The sequence below is a fragment of the Eubalaena glacialis genome, chromosome 2, assembly GCF_028564815.1.
Source record: "Eubalaena glacialis isolate mEubGla1 chromosome 2, mEubGla1.1.hap2.+ XY, whole genome shotgun sequence".
NCBI lineage: Eukaryota > Metazoa > Chordata > Mammalia > Artiodactyla > Balaenidae > Eubalaena > Eubalaena glacialis.
The window spans coordinates 65,493,898-65,513,088 of record NC_083717.1 but is presented as its reverse complement, the minus strand read 5'-3'; the positions used below and the strand labels follow the sequence as shown (position 1 = coordinate 65,513,088).

The window sequence follows — 19,191 nt, the reverse complement described above, 5'->3', positions numbered from 1 at the left end:
TCCATTTCTGCTTTTAATTTTTGAATTTTATATTCAAGGTGGTTTTTCATACCTCCAAATGCTTATTTGAGGATAATTCATTCAGTGTGGAATATCATGTTATAGTTTTCTTGTTCTTCATATTTCTTTTCGAGGTGGGAGGGAATTTTCATCAGCTTAAGTGGGTTTGATTTTGTATTCTTAAAATACTTGGTATAGATTTAGTCTGTTATTGCCAGTTTATTTTGTGAGTTTGGGTGATTTACAAGAATCTTAGGTCAAGGGTATCTTCTGTCAGTGTAGCAAAAGTACAGTACGTGTGTGTGTGTGTGTGTTGGGGAGAAGGGGTTGTGTATCTTCTTTCTAATTTTTTTTTTTTAATATTTATTTATTTTTTTTGGCTGTGTCAGGTCTTAGTTGTGGCATGCAGGATCTTCCGCAGTGCATGGGCTCTGTAGTTATGGCACACGCCTTAGTTGCCCTGCGGCATGTGGGATCTTAGCTCCCCAACCAGGGATCGAACTGGTGTCCTCTGCATTGCAAGACGGATTCTTAACCACTGGACCACCAGGGGAGTCCCCTTCTTTCTAATCTTTATTTTTGGGGTTCTCTTTTGTCTTGCAAGCCTCTACATTTTCCCCTTTTGCCCCTTTGCCCATTTTCACCTTCACCATCCAATTTCCAAAGACCTCGTTTACCTTCCTTTCTATCATCTCAAGAGAAATGAATTTTTGAAGACTGCCACAGCAAATCATGTGCTCTTAGAAGTCCATTCCATGTAGTACATGCTCTGATCTAATGGCACTCTCCAATATTTTTGCAGCTAGTGTGGACTTTCTCTTTCTGGTGGTGATTGTAAATTAGTCTTAGTCCCACTACTCGTTCCCCTTTTCTCTCTTGGACAGAGTGTTTTTCCAAAGGGTCCTTCTATATTACCTACTTATAGGTAATTTGATACTTGGGCACTCTCTGTCTTTTTGTTACGTTATGGGCATTGGTTTTATGTGATTTGTCTGTTGCTCTTGTAGTTCTTATATTGTTTTTTGGAAGATGGACTGGGGCATTCAGTTTATGCCCCTGCATTTACCTCACATATATGTGTATACATGCATGTATGCGTGTATATACTTATCTCTCCTATCAGAATGTAATTTCCTTAAGAGTAGAAATTCAATTTTACTCATCCTTCTGTCCTTAACAATAATCCCAGTGCCTATCATACACAATGCCCTTTAAAGCTTTCTTTTCCATATTAACAATTAAAACAAAATTGTAGTACAACATGTTACTCTGTTAATAAATTATCTCTCCCTTTCCCAAAGGCTGCAGATAGCTAAAGGTTTGTAATATGAAGTGAAAACTCTTCTAACTATGCAACTATGCCCATGTGGGCTAGATAACCGGCACTGGGAGTTATTATTTGAGAACCTGAATATATAGAAATTGTCACGTTCCTCATGAGTGAAGGAATATGATTTATATAGTACTATAAGATGATGCTATTCAGTTTAGAGGAGAGCCCCATGGTTCCTGAATGAATACATTATTGTTATTATTCTTGTGACTTGACTATAAAATGAAATGAGAGATTTCAGGAATCTTTTGTTCAGATGAAGAGATAAGTAGCAGTGTTACATTATGCTACTGTAGTTTAAATTGGTTGGGAAGGTCAAAAGTGCTACAATGAATATTTAATGTTCTGATGAAATCTTAAGGGAAATGATGCTGTATTCACCAATACCAGTTTCACACTGAACTCTTCCTTACAGTCATTCTGTCTGGATCATGTAGCAAATGAAATTTAATGTAACTCCATTTGAATAAGAGATAGATACTTTTGGCAGTTCATGATTCAGAAAGAGAAGTAAGTGATGGATAGGGATATAGGGATCAAACCTAAGAATATGCATAAAGACTTATATACGAGTGCTATGGGCTGAAGCATGTTCTATCCCCCCCCCCCCAATTCATATGTTGAAGTCCTAATCCCTGGTACCTCAGAATATGACCTTATTTGGAGACAGGGCATTTAAGGAAGTAATTAAGGTAAAATGAGGTCATATGGGTGGGTCCTAATTCTGATAAGAATAGGACATCTCTACACACACGCACACAGAAGAAAACCCATGTGTGTGAAGACGGGGATAAGATATGGCCATCTACAAGCCAAAGAGAGAGGCCTCAGAAAAAATAAACCCTGCTGACACCTTGATCTTGGACTTCTATCCTCCAGAACTATGAGAAAATGAATTTCTATTGTTTAAGCTACCCAGTTTGTGGTACTTTGTTGATAACCCTACCAAACTAGTGCTACAAGGATACTCGTTACAGAATTTTTTAATAGCAGTTCAAAATGGAAACAACATAGGTGTCCAAGAGTGGAGGCACAGATCTATTCTTATCCAAGTTTACCTATCCTACCCCCTCTGGCAGTCTCTTTGATGGCAGCAAAAGACAGTAAGAATAGCCAAGGATGCAGGCTGCCACCATCATAAGTAACCCAAGCCAACTCATGAGAATTCCCAGTAGAATGAGCACCACTATCTTTCAGTCTATGGTTTCCTCTATGCAGTGGATAGTGTAGCAAGGCCCCATGGATTAAAACATTAGTTTTACTTATGCTGATCATGAACATGCCAGAGAGAAAAAGAAGACAGGTACTATGCCTGGAAATTCTAAGCACACAGGCTCAGTATATCACTTTTTACCAAAATGATTTCATTATTTGTTTCCTATACAAATTTCCACCAGAACCTCCACTGAATTAAGATTTAAACTGCTCAGTTTATTCTTGTTTATTATCCCTAATCTCAAATTACTATGCCAAGACCAAAATATATTTGCTTATATCTGATTAAATATTTCTGTTTTTTGCCAACTAAACCTTACAGTATAGTCCCCAAAATTCATTACCACAAACAAAAATCTTTCAAGGTTTATTTCTCATATATATTATTTCTTGTAATTTCTCTCCATTTTAATATAGCAGATTTGTTCCATAGATAACTAGAATTAAGCAGGTTAAAAAAATTAGGATATTCTAAAAACATTGAAATACTATGCATTCATTAAAATAATAATTTTAAAATAATGGCATGCAAAAGTGTTAGTAGAATATTAAGGAAGCAGTATACAAAGCTATTTCATATAAAATGCTCTACATTTTGTATATATATAGATATCTATCTATCTATCTATCTATCTATCTGTCTATATGTATATATATCTTTAGGAAGAAAGATTTCACATGGTTTTGTTTTTTTTACAAATTTTGTTTTTATACTTTTCCAAATTTCCTCACAGATTATGTATTACTTTTATAATCAGAAAAAAAGGAAGGCAGAAAGGAACAGATATGGAGAAGACTGCTGATTTAATCTCATTCCACACAAGATTTTTTGTTGTATAATTACGGAGTGAGGTGAGGTTTTCAAAACAAATTTTTTTTAATGCATGGACACTGATTCGGTCAGAATAGGTGCTAAACTGGATCTCGAGGCCCCTGCTGTGTCAAAGGTTAATCTTTTTGCTGCCAAAATAATAGGAGGTACAGGGCACCTCAAGGCTGAGAGTGGAGCAGTGAGGAGGGGCATTTAGGTATTTTGAGAGTAGTGGTCTTTATCACCTGGCATGGAAGTATTTCAGAATTTTAACTAAGGCAGTTAGTTGTATGAAGTATATATCAGCCCTGCATGTACATCTCATTCTCTTTAATGGCTACATTTAATTTCATTGAATGGATTAATCTTAATTTATTTAATGAGTCCCTTATTGATGGTCATTTAGATAGTTTGCCATTTTTTGACATATTATATTTGTGAACATGGGCCGGTATATCACAGTGTGACTTTGGAGAAGTCATCTTTCTCCTTAGAATTGTGAATCCTTTCTTAATATTAGCAAGGAATTGTGAAGTTCACATTAGAAATCTGTAGTTTTAAGGGGATATTGAAGTTTACCTCAGTGGTCTCAAACCTTGACTTTGCATTAGAATCACCTATAGAACTATTAGGAAATATTCATCTATCACCCTACTCCTAGAGATTCTGATTTAGATCTGGATGGGTTCTAAGTATTTGTATTTTTCAATAAGCTCCACAAATGATTCTGTTGCCCAGCCAGTATTAGCAGCCACTGAAATATAGAAGAATTAATATTTTAAAAGAGGACAAGATTGTATGATTTGTCAATGTCTAACATATTATAAGAAGCGTTGGTGAAGATGTGGAGCTACTGAAGCTCTCATACCTGCTAGTGGGAGTGTAAATAGGTAAAATCATTTTGTAAAACTCTGGCAGTATCTATTAAGTTGAACTTAATAGCATACTTTATACTCAGCAGTTCTACTCCTAGGTTTATACTCCACAGAAAAGCTTAATATTCTTAGTTTCACTATTTATAATAACACCAGACTGCAAACAAGTGTCCATTAATAGTAGAATAGAGGAAGTAAATTGAGTGCTATTTTTATATAATGGAATACTACCCAGCAATGTGAAATCATCAAACTACAGCTACATACAATATGGATGAATCTCAAAAAAACAAAACGTGTAGCAAGAGAAGCCAGATTCAAACAAATGCATATATACAATTTTATCTAAAACAGGCAAATCTGTATCTATAGTGTTAGAATTGGGAGAGTGGTTACCTTTGGGAGGTGTAATGGCTGTAAGGGGACACAAAGGGAGGCATCAGGGTGTGGGTAATATTTTGATCTGGGTACTAGTTACATGGGTATGTTCAGTTTGTGCAGAATCATCAAGTTGTGTACTTGTGATTTGTAGTCTTTCTATGTATTACATGTTGATTAAAAGTTCAAAAATATTGTAAAACCATCATTAGGAGGAAGTTCCTCCAAATAACAAAATTTTTTCATGATAGAATAATAGCTGTCCTTCCATTAACTGTAAAAGAGGAATTTGGTCTGCAGTGGTGTGCTGAGGCCAGCTTGTACTGGCTCACTAGACCAATTTAGGTGCATCTCCTCACCTCAGCAACATCATCTTCATAGCTTAAAATTGGCCATGTTGGAAATATTTACACCATGGAACTGGCAAATGCTACATCAGGTTGTTGTTTTCTCAGAGAGCTGCTTACCTACTCAGTACTGAGTTTACATCTGTTTGTATGTGGGGATATTATTTAACCTGCTTTATAGCTCATGGAATTGGTAAACAATATAAAGGTCTAAAGTGGCTAAAATGATCATGCCTTTTAGAATTATCATTATCATATTTGAGACTGCAAAGAATCCTTTTGCTCTTCTGTAATTCACGTATCAATCCAGTAAGAGGAAATATGTCATTAAGAACTTCCTTTGTCATTTTAAATTTGGTTTCAGTGTCACAAATTAGCATTACAAGAACATTATCAGGTCCTGAAATCTACCCTCAGTAATCAGAGTCATTGTGAATCACCTGAGACTGAAGCTGTGTTGTTTTTTTTTTTTCCATTTTACTGCTAGAAAATGATCACTGTAGCCTGGAGAAAGCTAATAGAATTGTCATTTGCAATTGAGACACTCAACTCTGTGCTGGTGTCTTCTGTCAATCAGATGCATACAGACATAATAGATATTCTCTTTATTGAATCGTTGTCATGGCATTGTTGTAACAAAAGATATGTAAAGAGACAGTTTAACATTTTTCTCTATTCTGTTCAACTCTTTAGGTCTCTATCTTCTCCTTTTCACTTTCTTTTTGATTCTATCTATATCCACAGTCTTCTGTTTATTTCTCTCTGTTGTCACTTTAGCTTCTCAAATATTAAAATCTTTTAAATATTGTGATGAATGGGTTAAACTACTAATAGTTTCCCCAAGGGGAATTTGGAGTTCTTTTTCATGCAATGTGAAAATTTTTTTCCAGCATATTTTTGCTTTGTGACAAAAACATAATGACTTATTATTAGAAGGTATCTTGAGATTCTTTAGAACCATTCATTTCTAAGAACCCCCTACTACCATCATGTACTAAAAAGAATTCTAGTGACTAACATTAATTAACATGTATCAAACATAGATGGTTACTTGTTATGGAGCACCAAAAGAAACAGGAAAGTGAAAGAAAATGTATATGGAGAAAAAATATATATATGTATATACCTATACATATATATTGGGTTGGGCAAAAAATTCGTTTGGCCAACCCAGTACATACATACATATATATATGAAAAAATGCATGTTAGTTTTGCTTACTATAATGCTAAAATTTATTATGGGGTTCAACGGTTGTTAGCCTATTCCATTTTTAATAAAGTTCCCCATCATCTTTTCACCTAAGTATTTTAGTAGTTACTGATGATCGTTGTCTGAATCCATTACTTCTTTGGGGGTTACAAATGGTGATATTCTATCATTCTTCATTTTTTAAGCTATGTTTCTTCTATAAAGAAAACTTTTACTAGCTTTTTGATTTGTGCAAGGAAAATAGGGTAAGTGCTTGATTCCCTTTATCTGCATCCACTGCCTTTGACTTTTTTACTTTAATTAAAAAAATTTTTTTGATCTCTAGAAGTTCTGTGCCTTTTCAGATCTTCTTGGAGTTTACTCACATTTTTCAACCTGTTTTTATTTCTTGGAATATATTATAATTTTTATATTCTGTTTGATGGTCCCGTTATATGAAGAAGTCATAGCCAGTTTGACAGTGTCACCTGTTGTTTCTGCTGGCTGTTAGAGTGTTTTATTTCCTTTTGAACTGTGAACTGTTTATTTATCTTGGTACCTATCTTTGGGAATTCTTGGGGTCTTGTATAAAGGTAGGTTTCTCCATGGAGGAGTTTCATTTGTTTCTGTCAGATGCCTATGGACCTAAGAAGCCTTCGACCTCTTCAAAATATCAATTCTTCTCTTGAAACATTTTAGACCACCCATTTAGTGTGGATTCAGGTTGCAAATTGTGGTCTGTGGTTACAAGTAACCAGGGAAGAATTTTCCTCCAGTTCTTAGCCCCAGGTTTTGAGATAGGCAATATTCCTGGGGTAGTAGGTAGAAAAGTTTATAACTCACCCTATATTGAGACCCTAGCCCTTGGGGTCGCAGGGTTATGGACAGGTCTCCAGTAGACTCTCCAACTTGGGTGGCCCCTGGGATTTGTCTTCTGTCCTCTAGCTTTGAAGGTCATGTAAACCAGAGCTCAGGTTCATTGGGTTCAATAAGTACCCTCACAACAAAAATGTCAGTTTCAACATTCTGCTTACCTCTCTGGCTTCCCACCTTTATTTTTTTTTCGGCTTGCATATTTCTTTTATTTTTAACAGGTTATGGATGCATTTGAGAAGATTTTTAAAATATATTTTATGCAGCATTTTTTGTTTTTAGCAAGAGCCTCAGTCCACAAACTTAGTTCATCATTTTATCAGAAATACAAACACTGTCATTATATGCTCTTTTCTTTAACTGTGCTTCATTCTTTAAGACTTAGATACTATCTTATTGATCTTTCTAGTTATTTTATGTTTATTAATTGTGTATATTTCAGTCCTTGTGAGCACACTTGATTTATTCTACTGTTCCATTTCATTTTAGCCTGCTAGACACATAGTAACTATTCAGTAAAATTCTCACTTATCGGTATAAAATAAGTGAGCTTTTCATTAAGATTATTCCAGAGTACTTGATACTTCATTGGTATGAAAGAGTAAAACCCCTTTTACTAGAGTACCTATCTTACTTTTGGGGAGAACTTTCTAATTGGAGAAATTTGACTGGTATTTGGGAATTCTTAGTTAAATATCTATGTGGTATACATGCATATTTGGGAATTTTATATTTTCTCAGTATTTTATTAAGTAAGCATAAAATGGACTGAAATAGTTCATTTTCCTTTTGAGATGAAAGTTTTGATCAGTAGGGACAGATTGTTCCTCTGTAGGTTCTTTAGCAGATAGGAAGCAGATGTGGCATTGGGAGGAGACTGCTAGGGGAAGAACAAATGTATGAGTAATCTGGAAAATGATTAAAGTCAAATTATGAGTTAAATGTCAGCCTTTGGACCAAAACTTTTCCATTCTTGGTACTTTGAAGAGACAAGCAACTGAGTGTTCTTAATAAAGGAGAGACTGTTCTTAAAAGCCAGTACTACTCCACTATACTTAGTGTTGTATTTACAAGTGTTTTTGTTTTTTAACAATCTGATTTAGACTTTCTTTGGTTAGGTAGGATATAACCCTTCATTAGCCTGTATTTGTACTTAAGGAGTCTGGTTTTATTTGATTAGAGAATGTCTTTAAAATCATATGCACTTTGTCAGTGCATTTCTAGGAATGTCTGGCATGTTTACTGGTCAAATCCCTTGCAGATGGAAATGAAATTTTGTGAGGAAACTTCTGGATCAAATACGAATCTATTTTTACTTTAATGAAACTATTCAAAGCGTAAAGACTTCAGTCTGGGTGTAAATGCTAGCTGCTGATCTGGGAAGGGTTGCCAGGAAAGTACCTGCTAAGGATTGAAATGATTTTCCCATTCCTGGTGCCTCTTTTTTGGTTGTGCTTGAATTACAGGCATAAACCAGATGGGCATCAACAGGTCTTCTAGATCTCTGAAGTGCTTCATGATGACTACATTCACTAGGCATAATGTTTTCTCCTATATTCACTAATGTGCTTTATAGTATTTGAATTCAGTGAAGATACTGAATTTAGTTTTGTGTTTAACAGCACCCATTTAGAAATTATTAGACTAATTCCATTCTCCAGGGGAATACTTGAGAGGTAGAGCTGGGGACAGTTATAATCATTTCAGTTTAAAATTATACCTGCAATAAGAAATAAATCATAGACTCTCTGTAGTCCAGCTTGTAAATAAATAGTAAATAACAATAAAATTAGAATATATCTACAATGAATGAAGTTTTCCAGCTTCTCTGTGCTTCTGGACATATTTTTCCACTTTTCCGTTTATCTACCTAATTAGTGACAGATATCAGGTCATAGTGGTCTTATCCGGTCATAGCTTACAGTTTAATTCTGTTCAGATATGCTGGGCCATTGAAGAAAAATGCTCTTCAACATAGAAGAGCTATGTTGCCTCTGCTTCTCACATTAGTTAATATCTTAATGTTGAAATTAGTTATCCCATCCTTTGGTAGTTGGAGGAAAATGTAATGAAAGCCTTTTGGAAACATGTGCTAATAGCCACTGGCCACCAGTGTAGCATAGTGTTCCTCATAAAGGAGAGCTGATAGATGAAAAGGTGATCTGTCAAACATGTATTTTTTAATACTTTAAGTTTCTTTGGAAATCAATTTATTGAGATATTTAATTTACATGTAATAAAATGCACCCATTTTAAGTGTAAAGCTCAGTGAATCTTGACAAACTATACACCCTTGTAGTCACCGCCTCAATCATTAACCCGAGAGAGAAACCTGAATGTTTTTCCAGATTCCTCTCTTCCTCACACCCAAATAATTATTAATTTCTGTTCATACTACACTCTGAATTTCTGTAGAACCTATTCCCTCCTCTTTACTCTCATAGCTACTACCTTAGATATGCTTGACCCTTACTTTTTTCACCTGTTACTTACTGCAATCTACTTTATAACTGGTTTTTTTACTCTTTAACTCTTTTTTTTCCTTTATACCTTCCATAATATTACTAAGTTATGATTATTCTAATCACATTAGCCCCCTACCTTGCTTAAAATCCCTTGATGACCCTTCACAGTTCCCATTCTCAATCATCAATTTCTAAGTAAGAGATTGGCTCATAGTGGCAACTGCCTTGATGACTTAATCAGTTATGAAATATGCATGGAGAAGCAGATTTGTGAAGGGAAGGTGATGAGTTAGTTCACTTAACAATGTGAAAGGAGTAAAAGTTTGCCTTGTGTTTCAGTTTTAAAGTTATCAGAAGCATTTTATTTGATTCTAGCTTTACATAAAAAACTATGAGGGAAGGAGAGAAGCATCTTTCAAACGTTCATCTAAAACACCATAAACTGTTCTGAGATATTTTATACTGATGAAAAAAAGAATTTTATCAATGCTAGGTAGGAAAAATTGCAATGTTTGTTCTCATTTATTTATACTCAAAGCGATTATTAAGTCTAAATTCATGAACACTCATCTTATTTGCATATACTAGCCTTTTAAAAAGTGTCTTCCCTAATTCTCAACCACGTCTCAAAAACCATAATGTGTATATGAATTATGAGATTTACCTTTTAGATTGGTAAAGATAAGCTCTGAGGTAAAATAATTGATAGCAGAGTATCTCTACCTTGAATGGGAGGAAAACATAGAAGAAATATTTAAATATGACAATAAGAAAACATAATGAACTTTATTTTTGCTACAGATATCATCTCAACCTTAATTGTCAAGCATATAGGTTATATTCTATACCATAAATATTCTATATCTTCTAGTTTTTCTTAACACAGAAGGATGTTTAGTATAGTTCCTAAATATAAGTAAAGTAGTCCTAAGGTACTTTTAGGCCTGTTTACATTAGTTACTTGAATAGTCATTAAAGAGACTGATTCTAATTTAAATGAGTTTTATCAGTCTGCTCTGGGGTATTATTTAGAAAAGTGATTATCCCCTTCTTTAAAAAATGAAAGTCCTCAAAAATTAAAAATAAAACTACCATGTGATCCAGCAGTTCTTCTTCTGGGTATTTATCTGGAGAAAATGAAAACAGTAACTCAAAAAGATATAGGCACCTCCATGTTCATTGCAGCATTATTTATAGTAACCAAGATATGGAAACAACCTAAGTGTCCATTGATGGATAAATGGATAAAGAGAATGTGATACACACACACACACACACACACACACACACACACGCACGCACAATGGAGTATTATTCAGCCATAAGAAAGAATGAGATCTTGCCATTTGCAACTGAATGGATGGACCTTGAGGGCATTATGCTAAGTGAAATAAGTCAGAGAAAGACAAATACCGTATGATCTCACTTATATGTGAAATCTAAAATAAATAAATAAAATGAAATACCAAGCTCATATATATATAAAACAGATTGGGTAAGGGGTGGGTTAAATGGGTGAAGGGTGTCAAAAGGTACAAACTTCCACTTATAGAATAAATAAGTCATGGGGATGTAATGTACAGCGTGTCAACTATAGTTAATACTTTATTTCATATTTGAAGATTGCTAAGAGAATAGATCTTAAAAGTTCTCATCACAAGAAAAAATATTCTGTAACTATGTATGGTAATGGATGTTAACTATACTTAATCATGGTGAACATTTTGCAGTATATACCAATATTGAATCATGTGTATACCTGAAATTAATACAGTGTTGTATGTCACCTGTACCTCAATAAAAATATGAAAGTCCTGATCAAAATCCCAGCAAGCAGATATTGACAAATGGATTCTAAAGTTTATATGGAAAAGCTAAGACCTAGAATAGCAACATGATACTGAAGGAGAACAAAGTTGGAGGACTGACACTAACCTATTTCAAGACTTACTATAAAGGTACAGTAATCAAGGCAGCATGGTATTGGTGAAAGAATGGACACATATATCAATGGAGAAGAATAGAGGGTCCCAAAATAGACCCACACAAATATAGTCAAGCGATCTTTGACAAAGGAGCAAAGGCAATTCAATAGAGAAAGAATAGTCTTTTCAATAAATGGCACTGTGACAATTGGATATTCATATAAAATTGAATCTAGACATAGACCTTATACCTGTTGCAAAATTAACTCTAAGTGGATCATACCTAAATATAAGACACAAAACTGTAGAACTTCTAGAAGAAAACTTAAGAGAAAATCTAGGCAGTGTTGGGTTTGGCAAGTTTTTAGATACAACACCAAAAGAATGACCCATGAAAGAGAAAATTGATAAGTTGGACATAGTTAAAATAAAAAACTTCTGCCGTGTGAAGGACGCAATTAAGAAATGAAAAGGCAAGTCAGACTGGGAGAAATATTTGCAAAACATATATCTGATAAAAGACATATTCGTGATATGACAAAAAAACTCTTAAAACTCAACAATAAGGATACAAAGAACCTAATTAAAAATGGGCCCAAGAGCTGAAAATGCAGAGAAGATATACCGGTAGCAAATATGCATATGAAAAAATGCTCAACATCTTTGTCATTTGGGAGTTGCCTATTAAACAATGAGACCACTACAGACCTATTGGAATGACTAAAATTTTTTTAAAAACCTGACAAATATGAAATGCTGATAAGAATGTAGAGCCAGTAGGAATGGAAGATGGTGCAGCCACTTTGGAAGACAGTTTGGTGGTTTCTTAGAAAGCTAAACATAGTCTTACTGTACAATCCAGCAATTGCACTATTGAGTGCAATTCAATACCCAATTGAGATGCAAATTTATGTTCACACAAAAACCTGCAGATGAATATTTAAGCCGCTTTATTCATAATCACTGAAAACCGGAAGCAACCAAGATGTCTTCAATAGGTGAATGGACAAACAAACTGTGGTACATATAGACAATGGAATATTATTACTCAGTGATTTTTTTAAAAATAGAAGCTATGAAGCCACGGAAAGATACAGATGAACCTTAATTGCATACTGCTAAGTGAAAGAAGTCAGTCTGAAAAGGCTACAAACTATAATATATGATTCCAACTATATGAAATTCTGGAAAAAACAAAACTATATAGACAGTGAAAAGATCAGTGGCTGCCAGAGATTCAGGGAGAGAGGAGGATGGTTAAATAGGGGATTTTTTAGGGCAATGAAACTATTTTGTATGATACTTTCTTGGTGGATACATGACATTATGCATTTGTCAAAACCCATAGTACTTTAAGGACAAAGAGTGAACTTTAATGTATGCATATTAAAAAAATAATTTAGGAGGTTGGAGGATCCCAGGAAGAAATGAATATAGACTATGACAGGAGACTGTAACTGTATTTCAATTGTATGGAACAACCTTCTTGAAGGTATGAGCAGGGAAGAGTGGGAGGGGAAGGTGCTGACCTAAGTAACTTTGGAAATGAGTCTGTAAGACTAGATGCAAAAGGAATTACACATTATCATTATGCTTTTGTTAATAAAGTTATTTCCCATGGGGGTACAAATTGAAAATTCTGATACCACTATACATATATTCTGGAATTAATAATTAACTAAATGGATGAGAGATGGTGGGAGCCAGATTTCTCCTTGTTGGAGTAGGAATTTACAGATAAGTAAGAGAAAGAGGCTAGAATGATCCCTTTGGTAATAGATTAGAGTTGGAGACATCAGTTTGAACTCATGGTTAGCTTAACGTAGACACAGATGGTTTCATAGAGAAATATCGATATATGTATACACACAGGTTGGTATACACACATATATTTCCTTGCTCTGTCATCAGAGGGCCTAAAAGAAATGACACCTAGTAGTAAATAGTACACCTAGCCACTAGATCTTTGTTTCTAATGCCATTCCCCAATAAAGGGAATCATGGCTTCTTGAGGAAATGACTGATTCTAGGACTGGGGTAGGAAATGAGTCTAGAGAATGAGAAATGAGTCTAGAGAATGAGAAATGAGTCTAGAGAATCTTATAATGCTAGAGAGTAAGGAAGTGCTTACAAAAACAAAAAATCCATGTTAATAGGGGTATGTCAAATGGACATAGGAGCCAACTGAAAGAGGTCCAATGGCCAAAGCTGGAACAATTTGAACAATAAAATAAGTAAACTAGTACTGGATTATAACCCAAAGAATGAAATGAAATGTCCATGAATCAAAACTGATATAAATAAATACACAGGGAAAAGACAAACTCCCTGGGAAGAATAATTCCAAATAAATTATGTAGATACTGTGCCCCCAATGAGAGGAAACTGAACTTCCACTCCTTAAGTATGGACTGCACATAATGACCACTTTCCAAAGAATTCAGTATGGAAAGAAGGGGAGGGAAGAGTAACTTTACATTGGAGAAACCTGACAAACACTGTTTCAGTTAGGTGATCAAGGTCAACTTCAACAGTGATAAGTCATATTAATTAATAGTATGTACCATAACCCTAATCTCATCATGAAAAAAAATATCAGACAAATTTCAATAGAGGGGCAGCCTACAGAATAACTGATCAGTACTCCTCAAAACTGTCAAGATTATCAAAAATAAGGAAAGTCTAAGAAAATGTCACAGCCAAGAGGAGCCTGAGGAGACATCACAACTAAATGTAATGTGGTATCCTGGATGGGATCTTGGAACAGAAAAAGGACATTGTGTAAAAACTAAAGAAATCTGGATAAAATATTGAGTTAGTAAGAATATATCAATATTAGTTCATTAATTGTAAAAAATGTACTATACTAATACAAGATGTTAATAATAGGGGAAACTTGGTGTGGAGCATGTGGGAAGTCTGTACTATCTTCTCAATTTTTCTGTAAATTAAAACTGTTCTAAAAAATAATGTGTATGAAACAAAACAAAGTACTATTTGAAGGTCTCACAGTAATCCAGTGGTTTCTGTCTTTCCTGCAGTTTTGAGAGTGTCTGCTGCCTTGCTGATTCTACTTCTCTCTCAGACATCACTTTTGATGGCAATCCAATAGCTCAAGAGTCATGGTACAAGCACACTATCCTTCAGAATATGATGCAGCTGCGCCAGCTAGATATGAAGAGAATCACGGTGAGTGAGAACTCTTCTAAAGTGCTCACCATATTGTTTTAGTTAGCATGGGTTAGAACATCGGGGTGCATATTCTTTGCTTGAAACGCTTCTTATTTTTAATGAACTATGGATTATCATGACTATATACTTCATAATTATAATGACAAGTTTTTTACCTCCTATCTGTATTCCCAATTTCATTGAATTAAATTCCTAGCCTTCTTTTAAAATTAGTCATCATGGCTTGTTTTTCATTCTTGCTTAATATCCAGCTAATAATTTACTTTGAAATAAATGAATAAGAATTTCGTTGATAAGTTATATAGTGTAATGGTTAAGAACATGGGTGCTGGAGCCAGACTGCTTGAGTCTGCATCCTGGCTTGACCATTTTCTAGTCATATGACCTTTGACAATCTACTTAACCTTTCTAATTTTCCTCAAGGTAAAATGGGTATCATAATTATATTATGTCATAGGGTTGTTGTCAAGATAAAATGAAGCACTAAACCTTAGAACAGTGTGAGGCCCCCAGGAAGCATAATATGGAGCTATCATTATTATTATTATTATTATTATTATTATTACTATTGATGCTATACATCTCAAAGTAGCTATCTCTTTTATTCATTCTGTCTCCATGGTAGACATTTTCTACACTTAGAAGTTTCGACATGGCTCCTGATCTAAGTGAAATGCCGCATGTAATAATACCCCTCCTTTTAGGTGTACAATGCACATTAGCATACTTTAGGCTCCAAGAAGTTCTATAATAAAGAAACTTGCCTTAATTTGTTTCATTGCATCCCAAATTTATTGGAACATTTTATTATCTCAGAAAATATCTGTTAATGATCTCATTTTGATAATCTCTGACCTAGAAAAATGTCCTAAACCTCCACTGTTTTCTTACTTCTAGACTCTGCTAATTTTGATGTGGATTTTTTTTTTTTTTTTTTGCCACACCTCACGGCTTGTGGGATCTTAGTTCCCCGACCAGGGACTGAGCTTGTACCCTCGGCAGTGAAAGCTCAGAGTCCTAACTACTGCCAGGGAATTCCCTGATATGGATTCTGAGTGATCAGCTAGGTTTATTCAATTGCCAGTTGACTCATTGCCTGTCCACTGGTTTCACACTGTGGCCCATTAACATTTCTACCTCAGCAATATTATGGACATCTAAGGTGGCTAACGGACAAAGTGTTGATGAATTTGTAAATACCAGCAGCCTTCTGGGGTTCCACCTCTCTCTGTTCCAGCGTGGAGGAAAGGTTCTTTGTCCTCTCAGTTTATTTGGATCTATACTGGCAACTCTGTCTTGTACTTTTACCCTTATCTCCAGGTCTTTCTTAATTCAGCATCTTTGGTACTTCTAATTGATCTTCCTGATGAGGTTGCAAGGAACAGGGTGAGAAAGGAAGCTAACCAATTAAATAAATTAGTAATTATATAGTATGTTTCTCATGTGAATTTATGCCAGTCTTGTCTACTCAACTAATGTACATAGTCCTTGAGGGCAGAAGCCATTCTTTGTCTTCCTTGCCTGATACATGCAGATGTTCTACACATGTTTATTTCCTTTCCTTCTCTATCTCACACAATGCTGAGAATGTAGTAATGTTCAGTAAAGTCTTGTTGGTTGAGTAAAGTTTACGTACTTCCATGCCTTAAATAAAGGAGAACAATATTGTCTATAATTACTGTCCGTGTACATTCCCTAGGATGTGTTTGCTTGGTAAGGAAATGAGGAAAATCACCTGGAATGGGAACAGGGCCAGCTCTTCTGCTAATACAGAGCAGTAATCCCTGCACATCTGCTCTTCCACTGTTTAATGCTAGAAATTAAAACATTTTTAAATGGAAATAATCTCAAAGTTACAGAAAAGTTATAAGTACAGGACAAAGAACTTTTGTTCCTGAACCATCTGAGAGTAAACTGCTGACTCAATTCCCCAACCACCCTGAACACTTCAGTATGTATTTCTTGCGAGCAAAGACATTCTCTCATGTAAACACAATATAACCAACAAAATCAGGAAATAAACATTGAATAATTGCTAGTGTGTAATCCTCACACCACATTCAAATTTTACCAGTTGTATTAATAATGTTCTGTGGGGCAAAATGATCCAGTTTGGAATTATACGTTGCACAGAGGTACATTTTATTGTCATGTCTCTATTGTCACCATTTTCCAGGAACAGTTCCCTAGTCTTTCCTTGATTTTCATGACTTTGACATTTATGAAGATTATAGGTCAGTTATTTTGTAGAATGACCCTTAATTCGGATTTTATTTGATGTTTCCTGACTGTTAATTATCTGTTATGGATTTCTGGCATAAATATCACAGAAGTGATTTTGCATTCCTCTCACTGCATCCTATCAAGTGATATGTAATTTATATTTGTCTCTTTATTGATGTTGTTCACTTTAAGATGTTGTCTGCCAGGCTTCTGCACATGAAGTTATTCTTGTTCCCTTTTCTTTTGGTGTTCTGAGACTCAATTTCCAATGGGGTGGGGGCAGGGTTCCCCACAGCTCCAACGAGAAATTCTCAGAACACCATCTCAGTGTCTAAGAATTCAATTCAATTCTGACACTGTCTACCTGGAAGGTAGCACCAGATTCCACAGGTTGAGGACTCAGTCCTGTAAGACTGCACACGCACCCTTCTCCCCCCACCCCCGACCAGACGCCAGTAACAAGTCCAGGTTGTTAACTGTACTTCCGAGCCCCTGGCTATAAATCAGAGGTTCCCACAACCCCCTCTCCTCAGGTTTGATTAATTTGCAAGAGCGGCTTACAGAACTAAGAGAAACATTTTACCTACTAGGTCACCAGTTTATTGTAAAAGGATATAACTCAGGAACAGCAAGATGGAAAAGATGCGTAGGGCAAGGTATGTGGGAAGGGACACGGAGCTTCTAAGCACACCACTCTCCCCAAATCTCTAGGTTTCACCAATCCCGAAGCTCTCTGAACCTGTCACTTTGGAGTTTTTATGGAGGCTTCATTACATAGTCATGATGGATTATATCATCGGTCATTGGCAATTTCTTTTTTTTTAATAAATTTATTTATTTTATTTATTTATTTTTGGCTGCATTGGGTCTTCGTTGCCGCGCGGGCTTTCTCTAGTTGCGGCGAGCGGGGACTACTCTTCATTGCAGTGCGTGGGCTTCTCATTGCGGCGGCTTCTCTTGTTGCGGAGCACCGGCTCTAGGAACGCGGGCTTCAGTAGTTGTGGCACGTGGGCTCAGTAGTTGTGGCACACGGGCTCAGTAGTTGTGGCGCACGGGCTTAGTTGCTCCGTGGCATGTGGGATCTTCCCAGACCAGGGCTCGAACCGGTATGCCCTGCATTGGCAGGCGGATTCTTAACCACTGCGCCACCAGGGAAGCCCAGCCATTGGCAGTCGATTCAACCTCCAGCTCCTCTTCTCTCCCTGGAGGTCTGGGAGTGGGATGGGAAGTTCCAACCCTCTAATTGCCTGGTTGGTTCTCCTGGCAACCAGCCTCCATCCTTAGATGGGGTCCAAAGTCACCTCATTAACAAAACAAAAGACGACTTTATCACTCTCCACACTTAGGAAATTCCTAGGGTTTTGGGAGCTGTGAACCAGAAACTGGAATGAAGACCAAATATATATTTCTTATAATAAACCACAGTATCACACCTTTGTAATTCCATACCTCATAAAAATTTCAATTTATTAACTTATTCATATCGGTATAGACTCATGGTGTTCTGACTCACCTTTTGTTTATACCTTTTTAGTAACTTTAGTTTGGAAAGAATATACCTTTTAAAAGACTTTCTATTAATTTGCCAACATGGGCTAGTGTTGACAAACACTAGCCCATGAGCAGGCCACCTGTTTTTGTAAATAAAGTTGTGTTAGAACACAGTCACATCCATACATTTATATATTATTTATATCTGCTTTGATGCTACAGTGGCAGAATTGAACAGTTGTTAAAGAAACTATATGGCCTACAACCCTAAAATATTTGCCACCTGGCTGGCAAATTTTGCTGATACCAGTTCTATAACTATTTTTCTCTTTAAAGATATCTTTTGATTAAGTTTTATGTAATTTACCATATGGACATTCTAGCTGGGGTGGATGACACAAATATTTAATGAAGTTCTATGCACTGGGGCTATGGTTCCCCAAACAGCATGCCAAGGATGCTGCAGTGAACTCAGAGGGGCACTGTGGAATATTTATAATTTTCAAGCAAAACACAATGGTATTTTATATCTGTGAGACACTGAGAAAATTACTAGCTTAAGGTAGTTTACCATTTCAACATTAGGTCACAGTATATTTATCTCTATGGCATTATATCCTGGCAAAGCTGACCTTTCAGTGGTTGCGATAAAAACAAATACCATGCCAAAATCAGTATAGAGCAGGAAATGAAGGTGACAGTGTCCAATCTAATTCTAATGTTTGAGAACTTGTGCAATGCCTTACAGACACACACATTTCATTAGTAAGTAATTGTGGTTATTCAAGAATGGTATTTTTTCTTTAATTTAAAAGTATTATTTTTTCAAATGGCTACTAAGTTGCTAGAACACGAATACTTATTAACTTGT

The 19,191-nt window shown here is 35.6% G+C and overlaps 1 protein-coding gene across 3 annotated transcripts in view; it reads left to right on the top strand.

The window, feature by feature from the left end:
- Positions 1-19,191, top strand: part of LRRC49 (leucine rich repeat containing 49) — a 132,887-nt gene that overhangs the window by 65,503 nt on the left and 48,193 nt on the right. For all 3 annotated transcript variants that reach the window (XM_061180122.1, XM_061180121.1, XM_061180123.1), the window contains one exon: positions 14,456-14,603. In XM_061180122.1, the coding sequence (XP_061036105.1) occupies positions 14,456-14,603 (148 nt within the window). The remainder of the gene's footprint in view (positions 1-14,455; positions 14,604-19,191) is intronic.